Source organism: Monodon monoceros, unplaced genomic scaffold (assembly GCF_005190385.1).
Source record: "Monodon monoceros isolate NGI ecotype Baffin Bay Population unplaced genomic scaffold, NGI_Narwhal_1 Super_Scaffold_4, whole genome shotgun sequence".
Taxonomy (NCBI): Eukaryota; Metazoa; Chordata; class Mammalia; order Artiodactyla; family Monodontidae; genus Monodon; species Monodon monoceros.
Genome location: NW_021703781.1, coordinates 52,446,188 through 52,467,352, shown reverse-complemented (window position 1 = coordinate 52,467,352; position 21,165 = coordinate 52,446,188). Strand labels below are relative to the sequence as shown.

The 21,165-nt window shown below is 50.0% G+C and overlaps 1 protein-coding gene across 3 annotated transcripts; it reads right to left on the bottom strand.

Moving 5' to 3' along the window:
- Nucleotides 1-1,337: 1,337 nt before the first annotated feature.
- Nucleotides 1,338-20,471, bottom strand: ZFYVE27 (zinc finger FYVE-type containing 27). 3 transcript variants are annotated; one of them, XM_029201031.1, is made up of 12 exons: nucleotides 20,303-20,465; nucleotides 18,597-18,794; nucleotides 15,055-15,125; nucleotides 13,288-13,474; nucleotides 10,734-10,850; nucleotides 9,400-9,512; nucleotides 8,520-8,665; nucleotides 7,218-7,289; nucleotides 5,073-5,217; nucleotides 4,536-4,582; nucleotides 4,117-4,198; nucleotides 1,338-3,071 (listed from the first exon to the last, which is right to left on the bottom strand). In XM_029201031.1, the coding sequence occupies exons 2-12, from the start codon at nucleotides 18,791-18,793 to the stop codon at nucleotides 3,007-3,009; spliced, it is 1,242 nt and encodes a 413-aa protein (XP_029056864.1). In that variant the 5' UTR covers nucleotide 18,794; nucleotides 20,303-20,465; the 3' UTR covers nucleotides 1,338-3,006. The 3 variants fall into 3 exon arrangements, with proteins under 3 accessions (XP_029056864.1, XP_029056865.1, XP_029056866.1); XM_029201032.1 differs by having other exon boundaries at nucleotides 10,734-10,829; XM_029201033.1 differs by lacking the exon at nucleotides 15,055-15,125 and having other exon boundaries at nucleotides 20,303-20,471.
- Between the last annotated feature and the right edge of the window lie 694 nt (nucleotides 20,472-21,165).

Below are 21,165 nucleotides of genomic sequence, written 5' to 3'. Positions count from 1 at the left end.
TTATTGAGCATTTACTATGTGCCAGGCACCTCGCTTCCCACCTGGAGTGGACTATCTCATTTAATCCTCACAGCAGCCACACAAGGTAGAGATCACTATCTACCCACTTTACAGATGAGGAAAGCACAAAAAGGCTTGGGGGCAAGGCCCCTGCAGCAACTCCAGTGTGGCTGCAGCCAATGGTAGAACAGGGCCAAGTGTGGAGCCGGTCCATCGCAGCACCCGCCTCTACTGTCACCGGGATGCTCTCTAGCTAGTGCAGGCTGCTCCTGCTCTAAGGGAAGTCCCTTCTGGTTCCATCCTCCAATGCTGCGGGGAACCTGCATCTTCAAATGGGTATGGTGTGGCTCCCACAGTGAGGGGCTGGACTGGATTATCTCTGAGCATCCCTCCAACTGACCTACTATGACACACGCCCTCCATGAGAAAAACTGCCTTCCTGGGCCTGTGCTACCACTGCTGTCCCCTTTTGCTCAAAAGCCCTACTTTCCACTCCTCCAGCATCTTTACTGTTCCTCTGGACTACCAGGCTACTGAGGTCGCTTTGGTACTTTTTTTTGCAAGTGAACATGCTCTTCTGTAAAAACTGCTAGGACAAGGTTCTGGCTGCTTCCCTGTCTCTTGGGGCCCCCTGCTGGGGCTCCCCCGTACTAGGGGAAGTTCCCAGACCGAGGCCTCAGTGTGCTGCGAGATCCCCTCAGGCACCGCAGTCTGAGTTGTACGTGCATGGGGTCATGAGGATGTGGCTGCAACCTGACCTCGACTCCAAGGCAGAGTCTCTCCACCCCCCTTTACTGCCTCGGGCCGAAGGTCTTGAAGACACCGCTTATATCCAGCTGTGGTCTGCAAAGTGCCATGCCAAGCCTCTTGCAGCCACTGCTTAACCTCCCTGGACCTCAATTTCCTCCCCTGTAAAATGGGAAGAAAAAGTGCCTACCTCTTAGGGCCGTCTTGAGGATTAAATGAAATAATGTGTGTAAAGCACGTATCACAGCGCCTGGCACCCAGTAAACACCCCCCAAACCCCAGCTCCCAGGGAACTGCTTCTACTTCCCACCTCACAGCCAATCCTCTTTCCGGCTGGTTCTCAGCCTCCCCCAGGGCTGATCCTTTTCTGCTTTCTCAGAGGGATTAGCTAAAATCTTTCCATTCTAAAGCCTGCATTGCTTAGTATTTACCAAGTTCTGGTCCCCAGCCCAACCCCCAGCCCTCACAATGTGGTCACAAGTCAATCCAACAGGCATCTCGCTGAGCCCCTCCTGCGCAAGGCACAGCTTTCCTACCCCAACCCCAGCTCACACCCCAACTTCAGCCTCCGCAGCCCCTCCGCCCCGTCTTGCAGACACAGCCCAGGCCTGCAAACTCGGCCAGTGCTGGGGGGGACCTGGCTCTCCAGCCTCAGGGAGAGGGGGCATGCAAGGACCAAGACGAAAACATAGGAAGCTTGAGGCCTTTTTATTGACAATTCTCCATATACACAGACATCCTTTTAGTTCCTCTCCAGTGTAAATAAAGCACAAGCACTTAACTCTCATATCTCCACAGGACCCAAGGAAGGGGGACCCTTAACTCTCATATCTCCACAGGAGCCCAAGGAAAGGGGTCTACCAAAGCCCGCCTGGTTCCCCAGGGGCTTGCCCCACTTGGCCTGGAGAAGTCCCCTGGCTCCTAGACTGGTTGGCCTGGAGGGAAAGCTGGCCTAGGATGATCCTTGTCTCCCCAACCTGCCACCTTGTGTCCCTGCTTAGGGTATAGAAACGTCTCCGCCTCCCAGGGTTCTGAGTCCCAGGCAGCCCATGAGTTCAGGGAAGCATCCTAGGGTAGGAGAAGCCCCCGTCCTCTTTATCCCATTCCTTGTGCCACATGTTCCCAGGAACCATGCAATAAATAAATAAATACTTCAAAAAGGCAGGGAAGCTCCTGGGGAAGGAAGGGGTGCCTGAGCCTGCTCATGGCTTAGGGAGAGACACTGTGCCCCTAGAAGCCCAGAGTGAACGTGAAATTGTTGGAGAGGGGACAGGGACCCCAAGTGGCCTTATCCCATAACTGCTGTCCTGCTGGAGAACAGCCCTGGAATCTGAGACCCAGCCCAGCGAGATCCTACACTTCTCAGGCCCCCAAAGGTTGAGGGCTTCAGGACCTCTGCTCTGCTTCCTGGTCTCACACTCCATGGGACAAGGGGCCAGGGAGGGGAATTGTAGCTCTAGGCCAGAGAAGGGGTGCCCAAGGCTCTGAACACAGGAAGCAGGAGTGATCTGAGTTTCCAGCATCTACTGGGCAGAGCTGAAAAGACCAGAATAACATGTGGGCTGAGATTCTGTAAGTCAAGGTCCCTGCAAGGTGGGGCTGAGGCCCTCTGAGCTGCCGGGGTGCCCGTTTTGCTCTGCTTAACACTGAAGGATTCTGCCAGGCCCTCCTAGACACGTCCTCCTCTGGGGGAATTTGGGAACTTCAACCCTGTTTCTAGAAGTACTTTTGGTCTTGATAGCCCTCACCACACCCTCTGGTGGGGAAATGATGAGGTCCTGATGCCTGAAGGGACATTTGAACAGAACTGGGACACGTGCAAGCCCTTCTGCAGGCTCTCAAAGGGCAAGGGCTTGGCCCAATACCCAGCAGGGGAAGAATCTCTTTTCCCAATCTCTGACCTCCAGTCTTCTAGAATTCCCAGGCCTGCAGGGACACCCTGATCCCAGGTGAGACCAGGCCTGGCTCACTGCTGCCCTCTAACTTACATTCCCTGCCCAACCCTGAGTCCACTAACAGCCCAGAGCAGAGCAGGGCAAACACTCCAGTCCTTGTTTGAGAGCAACCACTACTGGCCATCTGTAGGAGTGGAGAACAGCTCCAGAACCCGGCTGGAGTCAGCGAGGGCAGGAAGGGGAAGCCTACCTAGCACTCAGGCCACATTTGCCCAGCACATGCCACATGGGGCTAAGGGTGGGGAGAGCGGGGTCTACTGCTGGCCCCAGGGATAGGCGCCCGCTTGGACCCTGGGCCCTCTTCTCACTTGCTCAAAGTCTGGTTACACGAGGCACACACAAACACAGTCTCTCTCTGGGCTTCAGGGGCTGAAAAGGAGGAAGAACTTGGTGAGATGCTTCCTCGTGCCCTCTGGCTCATGGCCCCAAACACTAGACCCTCCTCCCCACTCCCCGAAGCCCCACACAGACCACCCATCGTCCAGCCTACAAGCTCGCTGTCCCAGCTCACCAGCCTGCCCTCAGAGAATTCTCTTTCCATGGGAACTGGGGACTTTGGGGGTGACCATACCAACAGCAGGCCTCACCCAGATGTTCTATGCATTAGAAATTATTTTAGCACCAAAAGAATACCTTTAAAAATGTTTTTTAAATAAAATACCAGAAGAAAATTTTCCAGAATGTTTTAACAGTGGTTATTATCTCTGGGTGGTAAGATTACAAGATTATTTTTCTCTTCCTTCTTCTTCTGTAATTCCCAAATCTTCTAGAATAAGCGTATGTTACTAGCATGACCAGAAGAATGAAAAAAGGACACTCCATTTAACATTGTAACGTAGTGCAAAGCAGTATGTAATACATGCTCCCATTTTTTTTTAGAACATGCATATGTATTTATCCCGTGTGTGACGGCATTAATGACCGGGAAGGGTCCACGCCTAACAGTTCTCTCTGGGAGAGATTAGGAATGTTTTCCTTTCTTTGGCTTTTTGTTTTGTTTACAATGAGTAGGTATAGCTTTTATAGAAGGAAAATAAATTTTTTTTTTTTTTAGTTAAAAGCATTACCAAGGCCATGAGAAAGAATGAAATTCAGGAGGTGGTCTGCCTGGGGAAGGCGGGCATGGCGCTGGGAGCCTTGGTGGTGCTGCTCGTGCTCTATTTTCTAACTTTACTGAGCGGTGGGAGGTAGTCCTTACTGCGCTTCACGATTCAGGTGCGTTTTATATATATATACTCCTGTCCGCGCATCAAATGTTTTCGTTTTTCCTTCGTTAAAGGGAGATGGAGGAGATCCCGAGTTCCCTGGACCTCTCACTGACCCCTGGCTCCCTGCCCACACACAGCAGCCCCCAGAGGAGGTGGGAGGCAGGCGCGCCCTCCCGCTGCCCGGACCCCCAGCCTGCACCACTCACCTGTGGCCCCCATGGAGGACCTGGGTACCTTGAAGGAGCAGCACCGAGAGCAGAAGCTGTTTCCACAGTTACTGCAGTTCCGCTGCAGACAAGAGCCAGGGTCAGTCTTGGATCGCCTGCCCCCGGGCACCTGGAGCTCCTTTCCACCAGCTGGCCCCACCCAGAGAACCTGGGACAACTATGGGAGTGGGGAGGTGCCCGAGCGGGGCAGGACTGAGACCAGATGGGACATCCCAAGAGAAGGCTGGTGAAGGCATGGGCACAGGGGCAGGGCTCCGGAGACCCACTCATTTGAGCAAACCTCAGACCAGACCTCAGGCCCAATGTGGCCCAAGCAGTCAGACTTCATCTGTGACCTCGAGCTACTCCCCTACATCTCGTCCCAAGTCCCCAGCAAACACACCCTCGAGAAGACTTACCCTCTTCTTCAGCACTGAGAAGGTGGCCGAGCAGCCCGTACAGCTCCCTGAGAAACAGAGGCAGCAGCTCAGCTTTGACCCAGCCCAGGCCTTGCAACTCTCGTCTTCTCCTGACTCTTCTAAATGGGGACACTCAGGGCACCAGCCCAGCCCAGACTCCTTGGCTGGGAGCAGAGTGCAAAGTCCAGATCCAGAGCCAGAAGGAGGGATTCAAACTAAGAAGGAAAAACCGACTCCACACTCAGTTCCCTGCCATTATGCTCCACTGCCCACCGCAGCTCTGCCTGCCTCAAGGACCACACCTCTCTGCAGTCCCGGAGTGGCGCTTCTGGAACTGAATTCCTCATCTTCCCTCAAGATTTAGTAAGGACAGAGACACAAGAAGGAACCCACGTTCCCTCCCTCTCAGTCCCTCTGTGCATGTGCTACCTCCCCAGGGTCCTGTGGACACAGCTTTACTCCTTGCTCTCCTCGTAACCCAGCACCTCTGGCCCCACGGCCGGGGCGCCCCCCAGCCAGCCCTCCCCTGGGCCGTACCGAAGTTGTTGGTCGGGTACCGCTTGCGGAGCCGCTCCGTGAGCCTCGACACCTTGTTGCGCAGCACCTCGTTCTTGCTCAGGAACCCGTTGTCCTGCAGGGCCAGCTCATCCTCTGCCGGGCACGGGGGCCCCTCGTCATCCTCCTGTGGGAAAAGCTGCTTCCAGTTCTGCCCACCTTGGGGCAGGGCTCCGGGATCTGTGTGCATGGCGGACCCCGAGAGGCGTGGCAACCACCGGCTCGGCCACCCTTCCCCCATCCCGCCAGCCCCTGCCCACCTCACCAAGGCTGCTACTTACCAGCACCACCAAGTGGGTCTCCTGCCTCCCAAGGTGCAGGGGAGAAGGAGAGAAAACAGAGAGAAGATAGCAAGAAGGAAGCTGCTGGGAGGGGGGCCCCCAAAGGAAAGGAAGCACATAAGTGCTATGCTGAGTTTGTCTGAGCACGTCCCAAAGGGTGACGTTAACAGAGGCCCCTGTAAAAGGACCCCAACATCAAATAAGCTTGGGGGAAGCTGTGTATTACTGTTTTTCAAACTGGGTGAAATTAATTTGGTCGTTATCTTAATAGAACAGAATTGAACAGGAAAGAAAATATCCCTTACAATGTATTTTTCAGGAAACTCGTTTTATTTAAGTTTTTCATATTTCACAGACATAAGTGTGAACTGGGTCAAGATGTAAAATGTGTTCCTTACTCTAGGTCATGAACAAACCTGCTTGAAAGCCCCTGCTATATATATTCCCTACCACCACCACCAAGACTCAGAGTCCACAGCCGCTTCAAGTCTTAGAGAAATCTTAGCAGTTGAAAATGTAAACGCCCACATGGACGAGGCTAATGTAATAGTAAAGCGGGCTGGGTGTAAATCATAGGCCTGGTGAAAACTCACAAAACCTCCATTTCTTGTATCCCCCACTTTACAAAGAGACATAAAGAGAAGTGATTTCCTACTATAAGAAAAGCCATAGGGCTTCCCTGGTGTCACAGTGGTTGGGAGTCCGCCTGCCAACGCAGGGGACACGGGTTCGAGCCCTGGTCTGGGAGGATCCCACGTGCCGCGGAGCAACTGAGCCCGTGCACCACAACTACTGAGCCTGCGCTCTGGAACCCGTGAGCCACAACTACTGAGCCCACGTGCCGCAACTGCTGGGGGCCGTGCGCCTAGAGCCCATGCTCCGCAACGGGAGAGGCCACCACAGTGAGAGGTCCGTGCACCGCAGTGAGAGGTCCATGCACCGCGGTGAGGAACGGTCCCCACTTGCCTCGGCTGGAGAGGGCCCACGCACAGCGGCGAGGACCCAATACAACCAAAAATAAATAAATAAATAAATAAAATAAAATTTAAAAATATATATTTAAAAAAAAAGAAACGCCATAGTGCAAACGTGACAATAAATGGCAACTGCCACTAGGACTCGGTGACGGGGGACGACAGGAAGTGGTGAGGACTATGTGACTTCTCTAAAGGAGACAGTCACTCCTCGGCTACATTGACTGCTACAGATTCAGGGCTCCCAGAGCTTCTGAGCTTTTAGAAAAACTGAAAACCTAGAGTTTCCACCGCAATCTCTCCATTTTTAAATATTGGCTCAAAAAATTATTTTAAAGTTTCTCATGCCAAATAAAACACTTCTGCAAACTATGAGTGTGAACCACTGTCCTAAAACCAGGAAGACTGTCTAACTCTCTGACTTAGCACTTGGTCATGCAACTGCTTTCTCCAATGTCCCATCCTCACCCGTCAAAGGGACATCTTACAGACCTCATCCTTCAGAAGAGCAGGCAGAGACCCCAGCAGTGCCCTCCTCCACATCTGCCTTCCCCACATCTAAGGCACCAAGCCCACAGTCTCCAGCCAAGGCAGTAAATGACCCACCTCCCCCAGCAGGGCATTTTCCAGAGTCTTACAGGGCCATCCCTGCCCTGGGCACCCAGGACAGATGCCTAGGTCAGCAAAAGGATGGGTGGAGGTTCAGTGGCACCCTTTGAACCAGTGAGTTTTAGCTCAGAGCAAGTTTCAGCTTCTCACTTGGACATAAGAAAACTTAAAAAACCCAGACTTGGAATGTGAGAAGCTACATGGCTCCAGGACCACCCAACTTCTGACCTGGTCAGCTGAGGGTGCTGGGGAAGGCCACCCACCTCAATTGCATCTTTAAACTCCTCGTCAGGCTCGGCCTCCTCAGCCTCCTCCACACTGCCTGGCGTGAGGTCCTGGGGAGAGAGACTCTATTACAGTCAGAGAGATGGCAGCCCTGCCCCAAAGGTAGAGGCCACCTCCCCAGAGCCAGCATCCAGATTTCTCAAAACAATGGTTCAAGGGACTCCCCTGATGGTGTACTGGTTAAGAATCCGCCTGCCAATGCAGGGCTGCAACCACTGAGCCTGCGCTCTAGAGCCCGCGAGCCACAACTACTGAGCCTGCGCGCCTAGAGCCCATGCTCCGCAACGAGAAGCCACCGCAATGAGAAGCCCGCGCACCGCGACAAAGAGTAGCCCCCGCTCACCGCAAGTAGAGAAAGCCTGCGCACAGCAACGAAGACCCAACACAGCCAAAAATTTAAAAATAAAAAAAATTATTTTTTTTTAAAAAAAGAGGGACTTCCCTGGTGGCACAGTGGTTAGGAATCCGCCTGCCAATTCAGGGAATACGGGTTCAAGCCCTGGTCCAGGAAGATCCCACATGCCACAGAGCAACTGAGCCCGTGTGCCACAACTGCTGAGCCTGCATGCCACAACTCCTGCAGCCCGCATGCCTGGAGCCTGTGCTTTGCAAGAAAGAGAAGCCACCGCAATGAGAAGCCCACGCACCGCAACAGAGAGTTGCTCGCCACGACTAGAGAAAGCCTGCGCACAGCAACGAAGACCCAACACAACCAAAAAATTAATTAATTAATTAATCAATTTTTTAAAAAAAGAAAAGAAAAACAACAGTTCACGCCACAGAGGAAATGGCACAACTGCCAGAAAGGAAGAAGTCAGGGGAAAGAGAGCAGTCTGTAACCTAGCAGGACAGGGAGATGGGACCAAGGCCACAAAAGGACGCACAGTGGCTGGAGAGCGCTGTGGCTGAGAGCACAGGCTCTAGAACCACAGGGCGTGGATCTGAGACCTGGGCCCACTGCCCCGGACAACCACTCTGCGCCTCAGCCTTCTCTTCTACAAGGAGAGTAATCTCATTCTCAGAAACAACCCACACCTCCTGGGGTTAACGTCCATAAAGTACTTGGAACAGCAGAGTGAACACTCGATAAAGCACAGCATAGCTCTTGTTACTAGTTAACTATAGTCATTACCATTAAGCACTTCAGAGGAGATGGGCCTGGGAAGGAGCAGGAACTACAGAGGCCAGCCCAGGAGTTATTTGGTATGAACAAGCTGGTAACAGAGAGGCTGGGCAGCCCGCCCGCAGCAGGCTCTGCCCGGGTGGTTAGGGGCACTCACCTCTGTGGGCGTGGGCGCAGGTGCAGGTGTGCAGTCCGGCAGAGCGCCCTTCCCCCCGGCATCCGACGGTGGCGGGCTCTCAAAGGCACTCTCCTCCTGCTTGGGGTTCATCCGCCGCTGCAGAGAGGCCCTATACTCAGACACCACTACCCAGAGCAGGGAGAACAGGGTGGGAGGCGGAATCAGGATGCAATGAGCAGTGCTCTGGGGGTACCCACTACTGCAGCCAGCTGGCCGCCTCCTCCAGCACCCCCTCTCGGCAGCAGGAAACAGTCGCCCTCCTAACTCTGAACAAGTCACCTAACCCAAGCCTCATAAACAAGACAGATGTACCAATACCTACCCCATGAGATTGTTAAAGAGAGATTAAATGTAGTAAGTGCCTGATAAATCATGGCTTCTATAATTAATTTCCAACCACAGGGAGGAAAACAAGTATAGCAATCACCCCAACATATGTACAGGCCCAGGCTTCTACGGCTCAAGGCCTCTCCAGACTGTTTCAGTGCTTTAGAAGCCAGACGGCAGACAGGTACTCAGGGATCACAGAGATGAGGCAGCAATTCCTGGGGGGCTGCATCCTGGGAGGTGGATGGCAACACTGGGAAAACATCCCTCCCTCATCTCCCAGAAGCCACCATATCATGTGAGCAGTGATTCATCTGTCTGGGGAAGGGAAAGGGACCCCTAGTAGCAGCCTCCCCTGTATCCCACTGAACATCTGAGAGGCAGGGCCCACCACTCTCCAAGGGAGGACCCTAGTGTGGTGCTGCCCCCTTGTGGAAGGCACAGCAAACAGATGATCAGCCGTAGAGATAAAGGGGAGCCTAACCAGCCCTCAGAGCCGGGTCCCATCTCTGTCAGGCTCTCCAGGGCTTACCTCGGAAGAACTCCACATTTCCCAGAAAGAGTGTGCTGTTTAAAAGGGCAAGGACCCAGCACAGCGGCAGCAGATACAGTATGCAAACCGTGCCCAGAAGAGCCCCATAGAACCTGGATCGACAAAGAGGAACCACAGGATCAGAAATTCGTAAGATCAGAAGGAAACTGGTTTAGGGCACACCCACATGGGGGTCTGGGCAACAAACAGCTATGGGAACAGTTAATAAGCTGACAAGATCTGCTAATCAAACAACTGGAAAGTAAAGTGAGGAGGAAGGATTTACAACCACCAACAGGTCACAACTGACACGGGCAGGGCCGCCTAAACTGGTCCAACACACATCTCTCCTCAGGATCTAGACTCTGAAGTCTAGAATAAGACAGACTTGGATCTGAATCCCACTCTGCCACTTCTTGCTGTGTGACCTTATGCAAGTCCCTTGGCTCTCTGAGTGTTACTTCCTTCACACGTAAAATGAGGACTAAGTCTTCCCTGGCGGTCCAGTGGTTGAGAATACGTGCTTCCAACGCAGGGGGCGTGGGTTCGATTCCTGGTCGGGAAACTAAGATCCCCCATGTGGAGTGGTGCGGCCCAAAAACATGAGGACTGAAATAGCACCTTCCTCATAGGGTCACTACCAAGAGTGAGACAGTACCATGGAAAGCCCTGAGCACAGTGCCTGGCACCAGGGGAAGGCTAAACAAGTATTAGTTGTCATTATTATTCATATACAAAGAGCCTTAAAAACATTCATTTCATATGATTCAATAGTTCCATCCTAGTATTCTAAGAAAAAAAAAATTTCGAAAGATTAAAGCTATACCCATAAAAATGTGCACTACAGGGTTAGTAATAAAAAGTAGAAACTGACTAAACATATCACAGAATGGTTCCATAAATTATAGTATAATCACCATCTATATTAATGTTGTATTACAAGTAATTCCAAAAGCTATGTAGCAACATGGAAAACCAGTTATATGATAACAATAAGTGAAAAAAAACGGGTTCTCACATACACTATGAGCTATAGAGAGCATTTGCATGTGACAAATTCTACAAGGCAATCCAAACATGAGACTGGCTGCTATATCAGGGTGGGAGATTCCATGGTGAGTTATTTTTCTATTATTAAAATATTATGACCACACCTAAAAGAAGGTGTCTGAACAAAAGCAGTGCATTCAAGCCCACAAGCCTACGTACAGGTCTGCACACAAGAGTCTAGTGGGCTCTTTTCCCCTGAGCTAGGGCAACAGGAGCCCTCTCGAGGCAGCTGGCTTTGCCTGGGGTCCTCAGGGCAGCGGTGGTGGGAGCGGACGGGCACTCACTGTGAGGACACGGTGGGGTTCTCCCAGTGCAGCACGCGGTAGGCGGCTTCACAAGTGCAGCACAGGCGGCTCAGGAAGGCCTCCAGCTGGATCAAGCTGCAGACACAACATAGGGGGCTTGTGCAAGCTATACGCCCTGCCTCACCCAGAGGGATCAGAGAGTTTGGGGAAACTTCGTACACTTCAGCCCCCTTTTTTGAACCCTTGCCAAGGTTCCTGCTCTGGTCTCTTCCTAGATATTGATGTTGGGCTGGCTACTTAACTTTTCCAAGGATGCAGTTTTCCTCTATAATAGGAGGAGCAGGGTACCCACCTCCCAGATGCACTGGAGCTGTGAGGATAAATGGCAGGATGTAGAGCAATGTGTCTCACCTGGGAGGTAAGGTAGACTGACATGAAGAGTTTTTTTAAATGGATGCCCCCCAAAAGCAAAGAGCACATGCTTGTGAAATGAGAACCCAGATCTTGGTTTCTGAAGCGCTCTTCGGAGAAATGGCTGATTCTAGAACAGGGCAGGGAATGTGCAAGATGAATGTGAACATTCTGTTGTACCACAGAATAAGGAAGCACTCGAAAATGATGGGGACCATTGAAAGAACACAGGGGCCAGTTCAAAAGAGCTCCATTGACAAATCTAGGACTGAGATCAAAATTAACAATGACAATAATAAATTATAACCCATTGAATAAAATTTAAAATTCCTACGTTCGTATTGATAATAAGGAAACGCTCTTTCTTATAGAATGTCAGGTAATAATGACAATTAGAAAATCACCTTTGCAACCATCATAGTAATAAGTTGATGAAAGTAAGACCTAGCAATGGATTTCAATGTAGTGGGTGTGTATCTGATGAGGGACAAGATATTTACAAAGTCTCAAAGTCCCCCTCAGATTACTAACTCCAGAGGGTAAAATGAATGGTCACTTTACAGTGGAGAAACCTGCACCAAGGTGACCAAAGTTAGTATCTCCCATAACAGACAGTGACATCATGTACCTCTTGATATGATACAATGACAATGTCACTTGTCACATTCCTGCCAAAAATGCAGAACCTGAATCTAATCATGAGGAACCAAACTACCACAAATGCAGAGAAATTCTACAAAATAATAAACATGTTCTATTTTAAAATGTCAAGTCATGAGAAACAAAGACCAAGGAACTATTCCAGTTCATAGGAGACTAAAGAGACATAAAAACTAAATGTCATGCACGAGTCTGGATTGGAGCCTAGATCAGGAGAAATTTATATAAAAGACCTTATTAATACAAATGGCAAAATTTGATCATGAACAATTATTAGATAATGCTAATGTTATCAATGTTAAATTTCCTAATTTTGATTACAGGACTTTGGAAATAGAAGAGAATATCCTTGTTCTTAGAAAATGCATGCTGAAGTATTTGGGGTAAATAGGCAAGATGTTTGTAACTTACTTTCAAATCGTTCAGAAAGAAAAAAAATAATGTCTTAGTGTAGAGAGATAGATGAAGCCAACGTGGCAAATGTTAATAATTGTTCTATCCGGGTAAAGGGCATGTGGGAGTTCTTTGTACTATTCTTGGAAATCTTCTGTAAGTTTAAAATCATTTCAAAGTGAAAAGGTTTTCTGAAAAACTGCAGATACCCAGGCCCCACTCCAGATAACTGACTCAGAATTTCTGGGGTGGGGCCCAGCCCTCCACTGGTTTATAAGTTTCCTTTGGAGCTCCACAGAGGCCTTTGCTGCCCAGGGAGGGATGAGAACCCCTGCTGTATTTGAAGAGAGCCACTGAAGTTGTTATGGTTAATGTTATCCAACAGTCTTAAGGTGCTTCCTCAGAAGTACCAGCTCTGTCACATTTAGGGAAGTTCCTCCACAGCATAGTGATGATGACTTCCTGGGTACCAGACACTCATTTAATTGTCACAACCACCTATGAGGTAAGCCTATAATTATCCCATTTAACAGATGAGGAACCTGAGTAACTTGCCCAATGTCACAGCGATTAAGTGGCAGAACTGAGATTTGAACCCAGGCAGTGGCTCGTGTGTGTGTGTGTGTGTGTGTGCGCGCGTGTGTGTGTGTGCGTGCGTTCAGTCAAGACCCTAAACTGTGAAATCGGCTAGATCTGGATTCCCATCCCAGCTTGGTCAATTGCCTTTTTCCTCATCCATAAATGGAGGACAATCATAGTAGCTACCTCCCAGAACTGTTAAAAAGATGAAAGGAGGGGCTTCCCTGGTGGCGCAGTGGTTGAGAGTCCGCCTGCCAATGCAGGGGACACAGGTGCATGCCCCAGTCCAGGAGGATCCCACATGCCGCGGAGCTGCTAGGCCCGTGAGCCATGGCCGCTGAGCCTGTGTGTCTGGAGCCTGTGCTCCGCAACGGGAGAGGCCACAACAGTGAGAGGCCCATGTGCCGCAAAAAAAAAAAAAAAAAAAAAAAAAAGGTGAAATAACATCCATGGTTTGCCCACTACAATGTCTGGTGCCCAGCAAGCACTCAGTGTGGTGGCAGCTGGTACTGTCACTGTCCCTCACCTCCCTGGCCCCTCCCATACTCACAAGCTCTTCACCTCAGCTATAGCCTCAGGGCGAGACAGGCGAGCTCTCTGAAGGTCCTCCTGCCTCACGCTATGATACTTCCTCCGTATCAGCTCAGACTCGGGCAGCCGTGCCCGGCAGACTTCCTGAAGGTAGCCCAGCAGGGCAGGCACTGAAATCATCAGGGCACCCACTGAGTACCATGCACCTATGGGAGCAAAAACACTGCAGATAAGCAGAGAGCAGGACCAGGAGCCTCCGCCCACCCACATGTCCACGCGCTCGCTCCCTTACCTGCTCCAGGTCTCTGCCCAAAAGACCTCCCCCAACCACCCAGTATGAAACAGAACCCCCGCCCCCCCACGGCCTCCAGCCCCTTAACCCAGCTTTAGTTTTCCTCATAGAACTTATCACCACATGGCAGATTACACATACAGTTGTTGGCTCCTCTGTGACTGTAGGCTCCTAAGAGCTGGGACTTTCCCCCATCTGGTCACTGCTGTAGCCCCAGACCCTTTTTTTAAAATATTAAAAATCACTACACTAGCACACAGCACACAGCACACAGCAGGTGGCTCGTGCCTGGAGTCTGGCCGCTGGGAGCTCCCGATGACTGACAGTCTGATCTTTGGGCCACTAGGGCAGATTGGAAGCCTTCCTTTGGAGTTTAGGATACCACAGACCACTGTGGATCGAGCAATGGTGAGGCTAAAAGAAAATCCAAAGAACGAACTTCTTCCATGTTAACATGGTACCCTCCAAAGCAAGCTAACAGAGCACTGGGCACTGAGTAAATGCTTGTTAAACATATGTCATCTGAACTGATTTACTTTGGAAATATATTTAGAAAAATCTAACAGCCTGGGAAGGATATCTGAGTTTCAATCAGACAAAGAAGAGTCCTACTAAGACATAGAAGATGAGGTTTTATGTGAAACGGGTTTATTTTCAACCCATTGAAACCACAGGAGGCAAAGGAGACACTTGAGAAATGTGAATTCAATAGAACAAACACATGAAGAAAGGACTCAGCTCCTCAGAACGTTCTGCCCCAGGCCCTTCACTCATTTCCCTTGAGGGGTTTGGCTTTTTCTGCAGCCATCTGCCAGTTCCGACTAAAAGGGCTGGGCCCCAGCATACCTTGTCATAAAAGGTCCCCAGGAGACAGCACTATCCAGGACCCCACCAGCTACCCACCCGTCCACACATCAACCTCAAAGGCTTCATGCCACAGACCCCTCACCACTGGTGACTGCCCAGCAGCCCCGGCCAGGCTCACTTGCTGAGCCAGAGAAAATCAACAGATGTGGCAAAAATCTCTGATCAGCTCACCTTCCTAGTACCTTCACCCCATGTCATGTCCCCAAATGACCCCAGAAACCAAAATGGGAAAAGGTTAATGCATCAGCATTCAGTCCAGAAGGAAATAATAATAACAGCTATAATGTACTGACTGCTTATTCTGTGTCAGGAACTGTGTTAAGTGTTATACATAGATTATCTCATTCCTCACAACGACCCTCTGAGGAAAGCACTGTTACTATCCTCCCTTCAGAGATGAGGAAAATTAGGCCTTAATGGACAGGTTAAAGAACTTCCAAGGTCACACCAGTGGCCCGGCCAGGATTCTAGCCCAGGGTGGGTCTCTCAGGAGCCTGTGTTCTGATACCGAGCAGACACAGAGGGAGGCCAACTCCATGGCGACACAGGCGGCTCCCTCACATGGGCCGCTTCTCAGAATTCCTCCCCGCATTCATTCACAAAAAACCCCTGGCCCCTGGTTCTTACCCTCATTCAAGGTGAGGAACAAGATGTTGAGGCCCAGGCAGGTCAGCAAGGAACACAATGGTGTCTGCCACCTACAACACAGAGAGTCCTGGTCACTGAAGACAGCTGCCCCTCCAGCCAGGAAGGGGAGATGGGCACACAGGCGGGTCTTCAAAACCAGGAGGAAGAGGAGGCCCTGGAGCTAGGAGGGTCAGGGAGAAATGAAAAGTGGGTCTCTCACTTGGACAGGCGACCGGGAGAGGAGCTGAGGCCACACCTTAGGCCCCGGGGTGAGAAAGGGCATCCTCTCAGAACCAGAAGACCTGTAGAACCTTTTCCCAGGAGGAGGAAGAATTTATGAAATTATCTGTTAATGTTATAACCCTGTTTAACCTGTGTTTTGTAAGGTTCTATTCTCTTTAAGAGGTGCCGATGACATTCTTCTTTAAGAGTTTTCCTTTATTCTTTCTGTTTACTGAGACAGAGTTGATATGTAACGTATTCTTTTTTTTACAATTTCGTAAGAACACATGCTTACTGCACAAGACTCATCTAATATGGAAACTGAGAGAACAAAATGTAAAGGATTTCTTTGACCTTATTTGCGACTTTCTCTTATTTCTGTGATTTTGAGAGTTTGTTTTAAACATACATTAATTCCAAAGGAAAGAAAATAATAAAGGTTTCATTTCAACATATAAAAAATGAAGACAAAACCAGGGTTGGCATTCCCTCAGCAAACACACCCAAAGTGAACTGGAACTTTTAGAAGCAAACACAGACCCAGCTCCCACCACCACCAAATGCCAAGCAGAAGCCTCCAAAGACGGAGGAAAGAAAATCAGAGACAGGTTGCTGAGGACGAGCAACGGTGCTGGCTTAGTCCTTGATAAAGGACATTTAACAGGGTAAAGGGAGCACAGACGTAATCACGAAGCCACTGACACCTATATTCTAAAGAGCAGTGTCAGTGGATATAAGGTGGGCCCTCAGAGGAGAGAGTCAAATAGAAAAATCAACAGGTAAGTTGCAATGTATTCAGAACTTCAATGCATTTTCTTTTGCTCTAACTGGGATATTTCACAGTTACTAAATGAGGTTAACTAATTTATGGGGTGCTTTTTTTTTTAACAAGAGTTATGAGTAAGGGAGTGAAATGACCTCTCTCTGCCTTTGTCTTAAAATTCCATACACTCCAACTACACCACCCTAATTAGGCCTCAGACCCATCTAGTGGCTGCTACCAGGGTAAAAGCAAATTAAGTCATGTCTAAGGCCAATCCCATCTCAGAAATAAAAATAGCACACAGCCAGAGATCGCTTTCATTTTAAAGCCTCCCTCTCTCTCTCTCTTTTTTTTTAAAGATCTGTTTGTTTATTTTTTGGCCATGCCACGTGGCATGTGGGATCTTAGTTCCCCGACCAGGGATCGAACCTGCGCCTCCTACAGTAGAAGTGCAGAGTCCTAACCACTGGACCGCGAGGGAATTCCCAGCCTCTCCCATTCTATCTGTCTTTACCGACACTTTGGTCATGGAGACCCACCTACCAGAGTAGCTGATCCCAGAAGAGAGAAGTCTTTTAAAAATCTACTGTAGCTCCAGGCTTCAGACCTCATAGAAGCTCAAGATTAGATCCCTCTGCAAAGTCAAATCCTCTTTACTAAGAAAAGAACAACCAAACACACAAACTAATCTGACAGCCACTTTCACGGACCAGCGCTCCATCTCCCAGCGGCTCGGAGACCATAAGCTCCTGGGGGCTTCTGAGTCCCGAGGCTCCTCCTCCATCCAGCTTAGTCAATCCCACCACATCCTCAGATTTCTAATTTCATAAAATGAAAAAATCCTAATACATTAGTGCCAAGAAGCACTAAGAGACCAGTGCTGGAAAAGGAGAAGGGCAGGATATATTTAACTTTTGTGCTTTGCCACGAAAAGGCAAAACACACATACATACATACACACGTATATACATACACACATACGTTTGCATGCACAGGTGCATGCGTGCGCGTGCACACACACACACACAGTAGAAAACGCCAGAGAGCACAGCCCCGTGCTTTCCAGAGCCCACACACTCCCCTAAGGAAGACCACAATTCATTTCAGCTAGTTGGTCATGATGGGATTACAAAGCGAGCCCCTCCTTACACCATCTCCCTACTCCTTACATCAACAGCATAGTCATCTAAAAGTAGAGAACATTGCTCTGGAACACTGACCAGCTCATCTCTAGGGATAATGCCATAAATTAAAGGGGTTCTGGGGTGAACAAGAAAAACTCAGGGCATTGGTCAGAGTTAAAAATAAACCTCCCACTATTTCCAGAATGAGGTAAGAATAAATACTCCAGAGCACCCTGAGAGGTTAACCCAACCCTACCCGCCCTTGTCTCCTACCTGCGTCTCTCAGGCATCTGAGACGGTTGAAGGCCTTTAAAAGAATCTGATGAAAACTAGAAGCTTCTCCCTAGAAATACACACATGTGTGTCCACACAACTTTACATGCAGGTTCAGGAGATTCACTGACCCTGACAGCCCCACCCACAGGCTGTAGATGAAGAACATCTGCTCTTTAGGACAAGCTGGTTTTATGTGATTTCCATTACAATGCAGTATTAGGAACACACAACCTTTGCACAAAAAATTTAAAAAAAAATTTTTTTTTTACTCAAATCTAATCCAACCTTTAAATTTAACTTCCAGTCTGCACCAGGAAGAAGCGGCAACCAGACAAAACTAGGTAGGAAATTCTCCAGCAAGGCAGTGTGTGAAAGAGACCATTTGATTCAGAAAGACCTAAGGGACATAATAACCATACAGAATGCATGGTGCTGGATCGGAGCCTGATTTGACCAAAACAATGGTAAATGACATTCTTGGCACAACTGAGAAAACCTGAATATGAACTGGGTATAGGGTGACATCAAGGAATCATTGTTAATTGTGTTAGGTATGATGTTACCTTATTTTTTTTTAAAAAAGTCATTATTATTTAGAGACAAACTAAATAATGTGTTTAAGGAGCAGAGTGGTATGTATCTATAATTTTAAATACTTTAGCATAAGAAATAAGGTGAGCTGAAAGGAGAAAAAAGAAAATTACCAAGGATGAAAATCAAAGCAGAACAGGAACAAAGACTTTTGAGAGCCATAATCCTAAAGGATTAGTGAAAATAGTGTCTGCTTATTCATAGTTATTTGCATCCTAATTTTAATATGAATTATGCTAATGTTGGGAGAGAAGGGAAAAAAAAGCCTGCTCTGGATATAAAAGGCCCAATGGTCAAGGCTAGCTAGCAGTCCTGAGGTATGAGCTTATTCAGCCACAAAGAAGAAACCCTGGTGAAAGGCCAGATGGTTCCCAGTGCCTGCCTCTCCTGGGTTGGGCCTGAGACACAGGGTCTAGAATAAGCCCAGAGGCCCAAAGGACCTCCCAGAACTGCTCCTCACCAGCGCAGAAAGGATAACCCAGCCACTGCCTAAGTGGCCAGCGCAACTACAAAGCAGGAAGGCAGAAGGCCCAGCAGGTTAGAGCAACCCTAAATAAAATCTGTACCTGAGCAAATACCGGACACCATCACCTGCATCCTTCAGAGGTTCCAGGTAGATCTCCAGCCTCTTGTAGGACAGAACCAAGTTGAAAAGATCAAACGCCGGGGACTTGGCAGGAGCAGTTGGAGACTCCAGGGGAGCCTCGGGGACCATGCTGGGGCTCACCTCTGGCCCACACCCCTCTCGCTCTGAGGTCTGCATCCTGTAACCATAAGAATTCCTGACATTTGCATTGCACTTCCAATGCCCAACACACTTCTACTTGCATTATTTCATGTGGTGCCATAATAAACCTATGAGGTAGGCAGGGCTACAGGTGGAAAGCCTATTTCACAGAGGAAGACACATTCAGCAAGGTGAAGTGAATGACCCAGATAGAGCTGACCCTTGAACAACATGGGTTTGAACTTCACGGTTCCACTTATATGCAGATTTTTTCCAACAGTAAATACTACAGTTCTACACCATCTGCAGTCGGTTGAATCCTCGGATGCCCAACGGCGGATACGGAGGAACCGCGTGGAGGGAGGGCATACTGTAAGTCATACTCCAATTTCTGACTTCACAGAGGGTCAGCGCTCCTAACCCCTGCGTTGTTCAAGGGTCAACTGTATAAAATCCTGCTCTTCTGACTCTCCACCTAATGTTCTTTTCCCCACAGACCCATCAAGAGTATAAACCATAAAGACCAAGCACACATGGTTGCTGGTGAGAGGCAGCCTGGGGTCTCAAGTGAAACGATGTCCTGAAATATTTTTCTCCCACTCTTTACTTAGTTACTAATTTCTACTCATCACTCAGGTATCGGCTTAAACACCACTCCCTTGCTCTGAGAAGTCTTTGCCAACAACTCCAGTCTGGACTGGGAGACCCTCCCCAATGCTCCCAAAGGATCATGTACTCAGTACCCTAACAGCATTTATCACACCAAAGCAAAACTCCCTTCTTTCTTGCCAGTCTGCCCCTCTTAACTTTGAGTTCCAGCAGGTCAAAGACTACGTCTTCCATTCACCACTGTTTCCGCACACAATGGGAATGTAATAAATGCTCGCTGAGTGAGTGAATTAATTGCTCACCCTCCAGGACCCCAGAGCTTTCTTCCGCCCTGCTGCATGCTCTAAGCTTTCCCTCTCCCTTCTGTTCCCAACAACCTCCTGAACCATCTCTGCCCATTACCCGCCCCTTTTTCCCCTTGAACCCTACGGGGCAGTCACCACCTTCCATAAAACCCCATTCCCTTTTCTCTTCTCTGATGGGGATAGCCACAGAACTCCCACCGTCTCTCCTAATTTCAAAGTCCGGCCCAAACGCTAAGCAGTAAACAAGGAGGTAGACCCTTGGCCCACAGCAACAAAAGCCAGTTCCAGGCAAGGGGCTGCGATCTGGGACGACGGGGGGAGGCGGGTGTTTGAAGGGGAGGGTAACAAAGGGGCCACCAGGAACCCGAGACCCCCTCAGGAGGAGCTAGGACGAAAGGACCCAAGGCGGGCGCGTGGTAAGAGCCCAGGAAAGGGTGAAGCAGATCTGCGCCGGCAGAGGCCGGACCATCACCCCTGCAGCCCAGGGAGCCGTACGGGGCCCTGAGACCCAAACCACATAAGACCACACCCAAGGTCGCTGGGCCAGCAGGTGGCAGCCCCCGCGGCGTTCTGGCGCCCAACTCCGCACAGTCGGCGGACACACCAGAGTTGGGTGGCGGTGGCACCTCACCTAAGCGGTCGCTGCGACGGTGGGGAAGAGGCGGGGACGGCCAGGAGGCACTGATAGGGCCACTGGACCCGAGCGCGTTTCCTCAGGCCCGCCCCACCACGACGCGCCTCTTCCCAAGGCCTCTCTGAAGTCGCAGTACTGAGAACCTCCGCCGCCTCCCCCGCCGCCGCTTCCGGGACGCGATTGCTCGGCGGCGGCGTGCCCTTGACGTCATCGCTCCCGCCCCGCCTCCCGCCCGCCTCCCGGGTTTAGCTCCGCCCGCTCTAGGACAGGTGAGCGCTCTCGTCCGCACTACGCCTGCGCGCCTTTTCTTCCTCAGCCAGGATCCTGGGCTCAGCTGTAGTCCTACCCGACGGCGGTCCGCTAAACCCTGGGAGTTTAGGGAACCCCACCCCTCGCTGTCCCCGCGTCGTTTTGGATTCCGGCAGGGAACAGTTGGAGAGAAGCTAATCTGAAGAATTTACGTCTGCATCCTCCCCCCACCAAATTTGGCACTTACCTCACCCCCTGGGGACCGTGAGCTTACAAAAGGCAGAAACCATATCCCTGCTTGCCCGATGCCTAGCAGAGAATGCAATTCCGTTCAGCGTTTCCTGAGTAGCTACTGTGTACAGGGTCCTGGGCAAGCTCTTCCCAATTCAACCCACTTCTCACTGTGTTGCCCGGTTAATCGCCCTTAAAGCATGCATCGGATGCCTTTGCATTAATAATAATAACACTAACATTTATTTGCGGAGGGCTTACCAGGCGCCAGGCACTGGACTAAGCTCTCTGTAGGCATTATCTTAGCTAGTCCTCCTCCAACAACGCTGTTAGGGTTATCGCCATTTCACAGATGAGGAATCTGAGATTTGTCAAGGAAC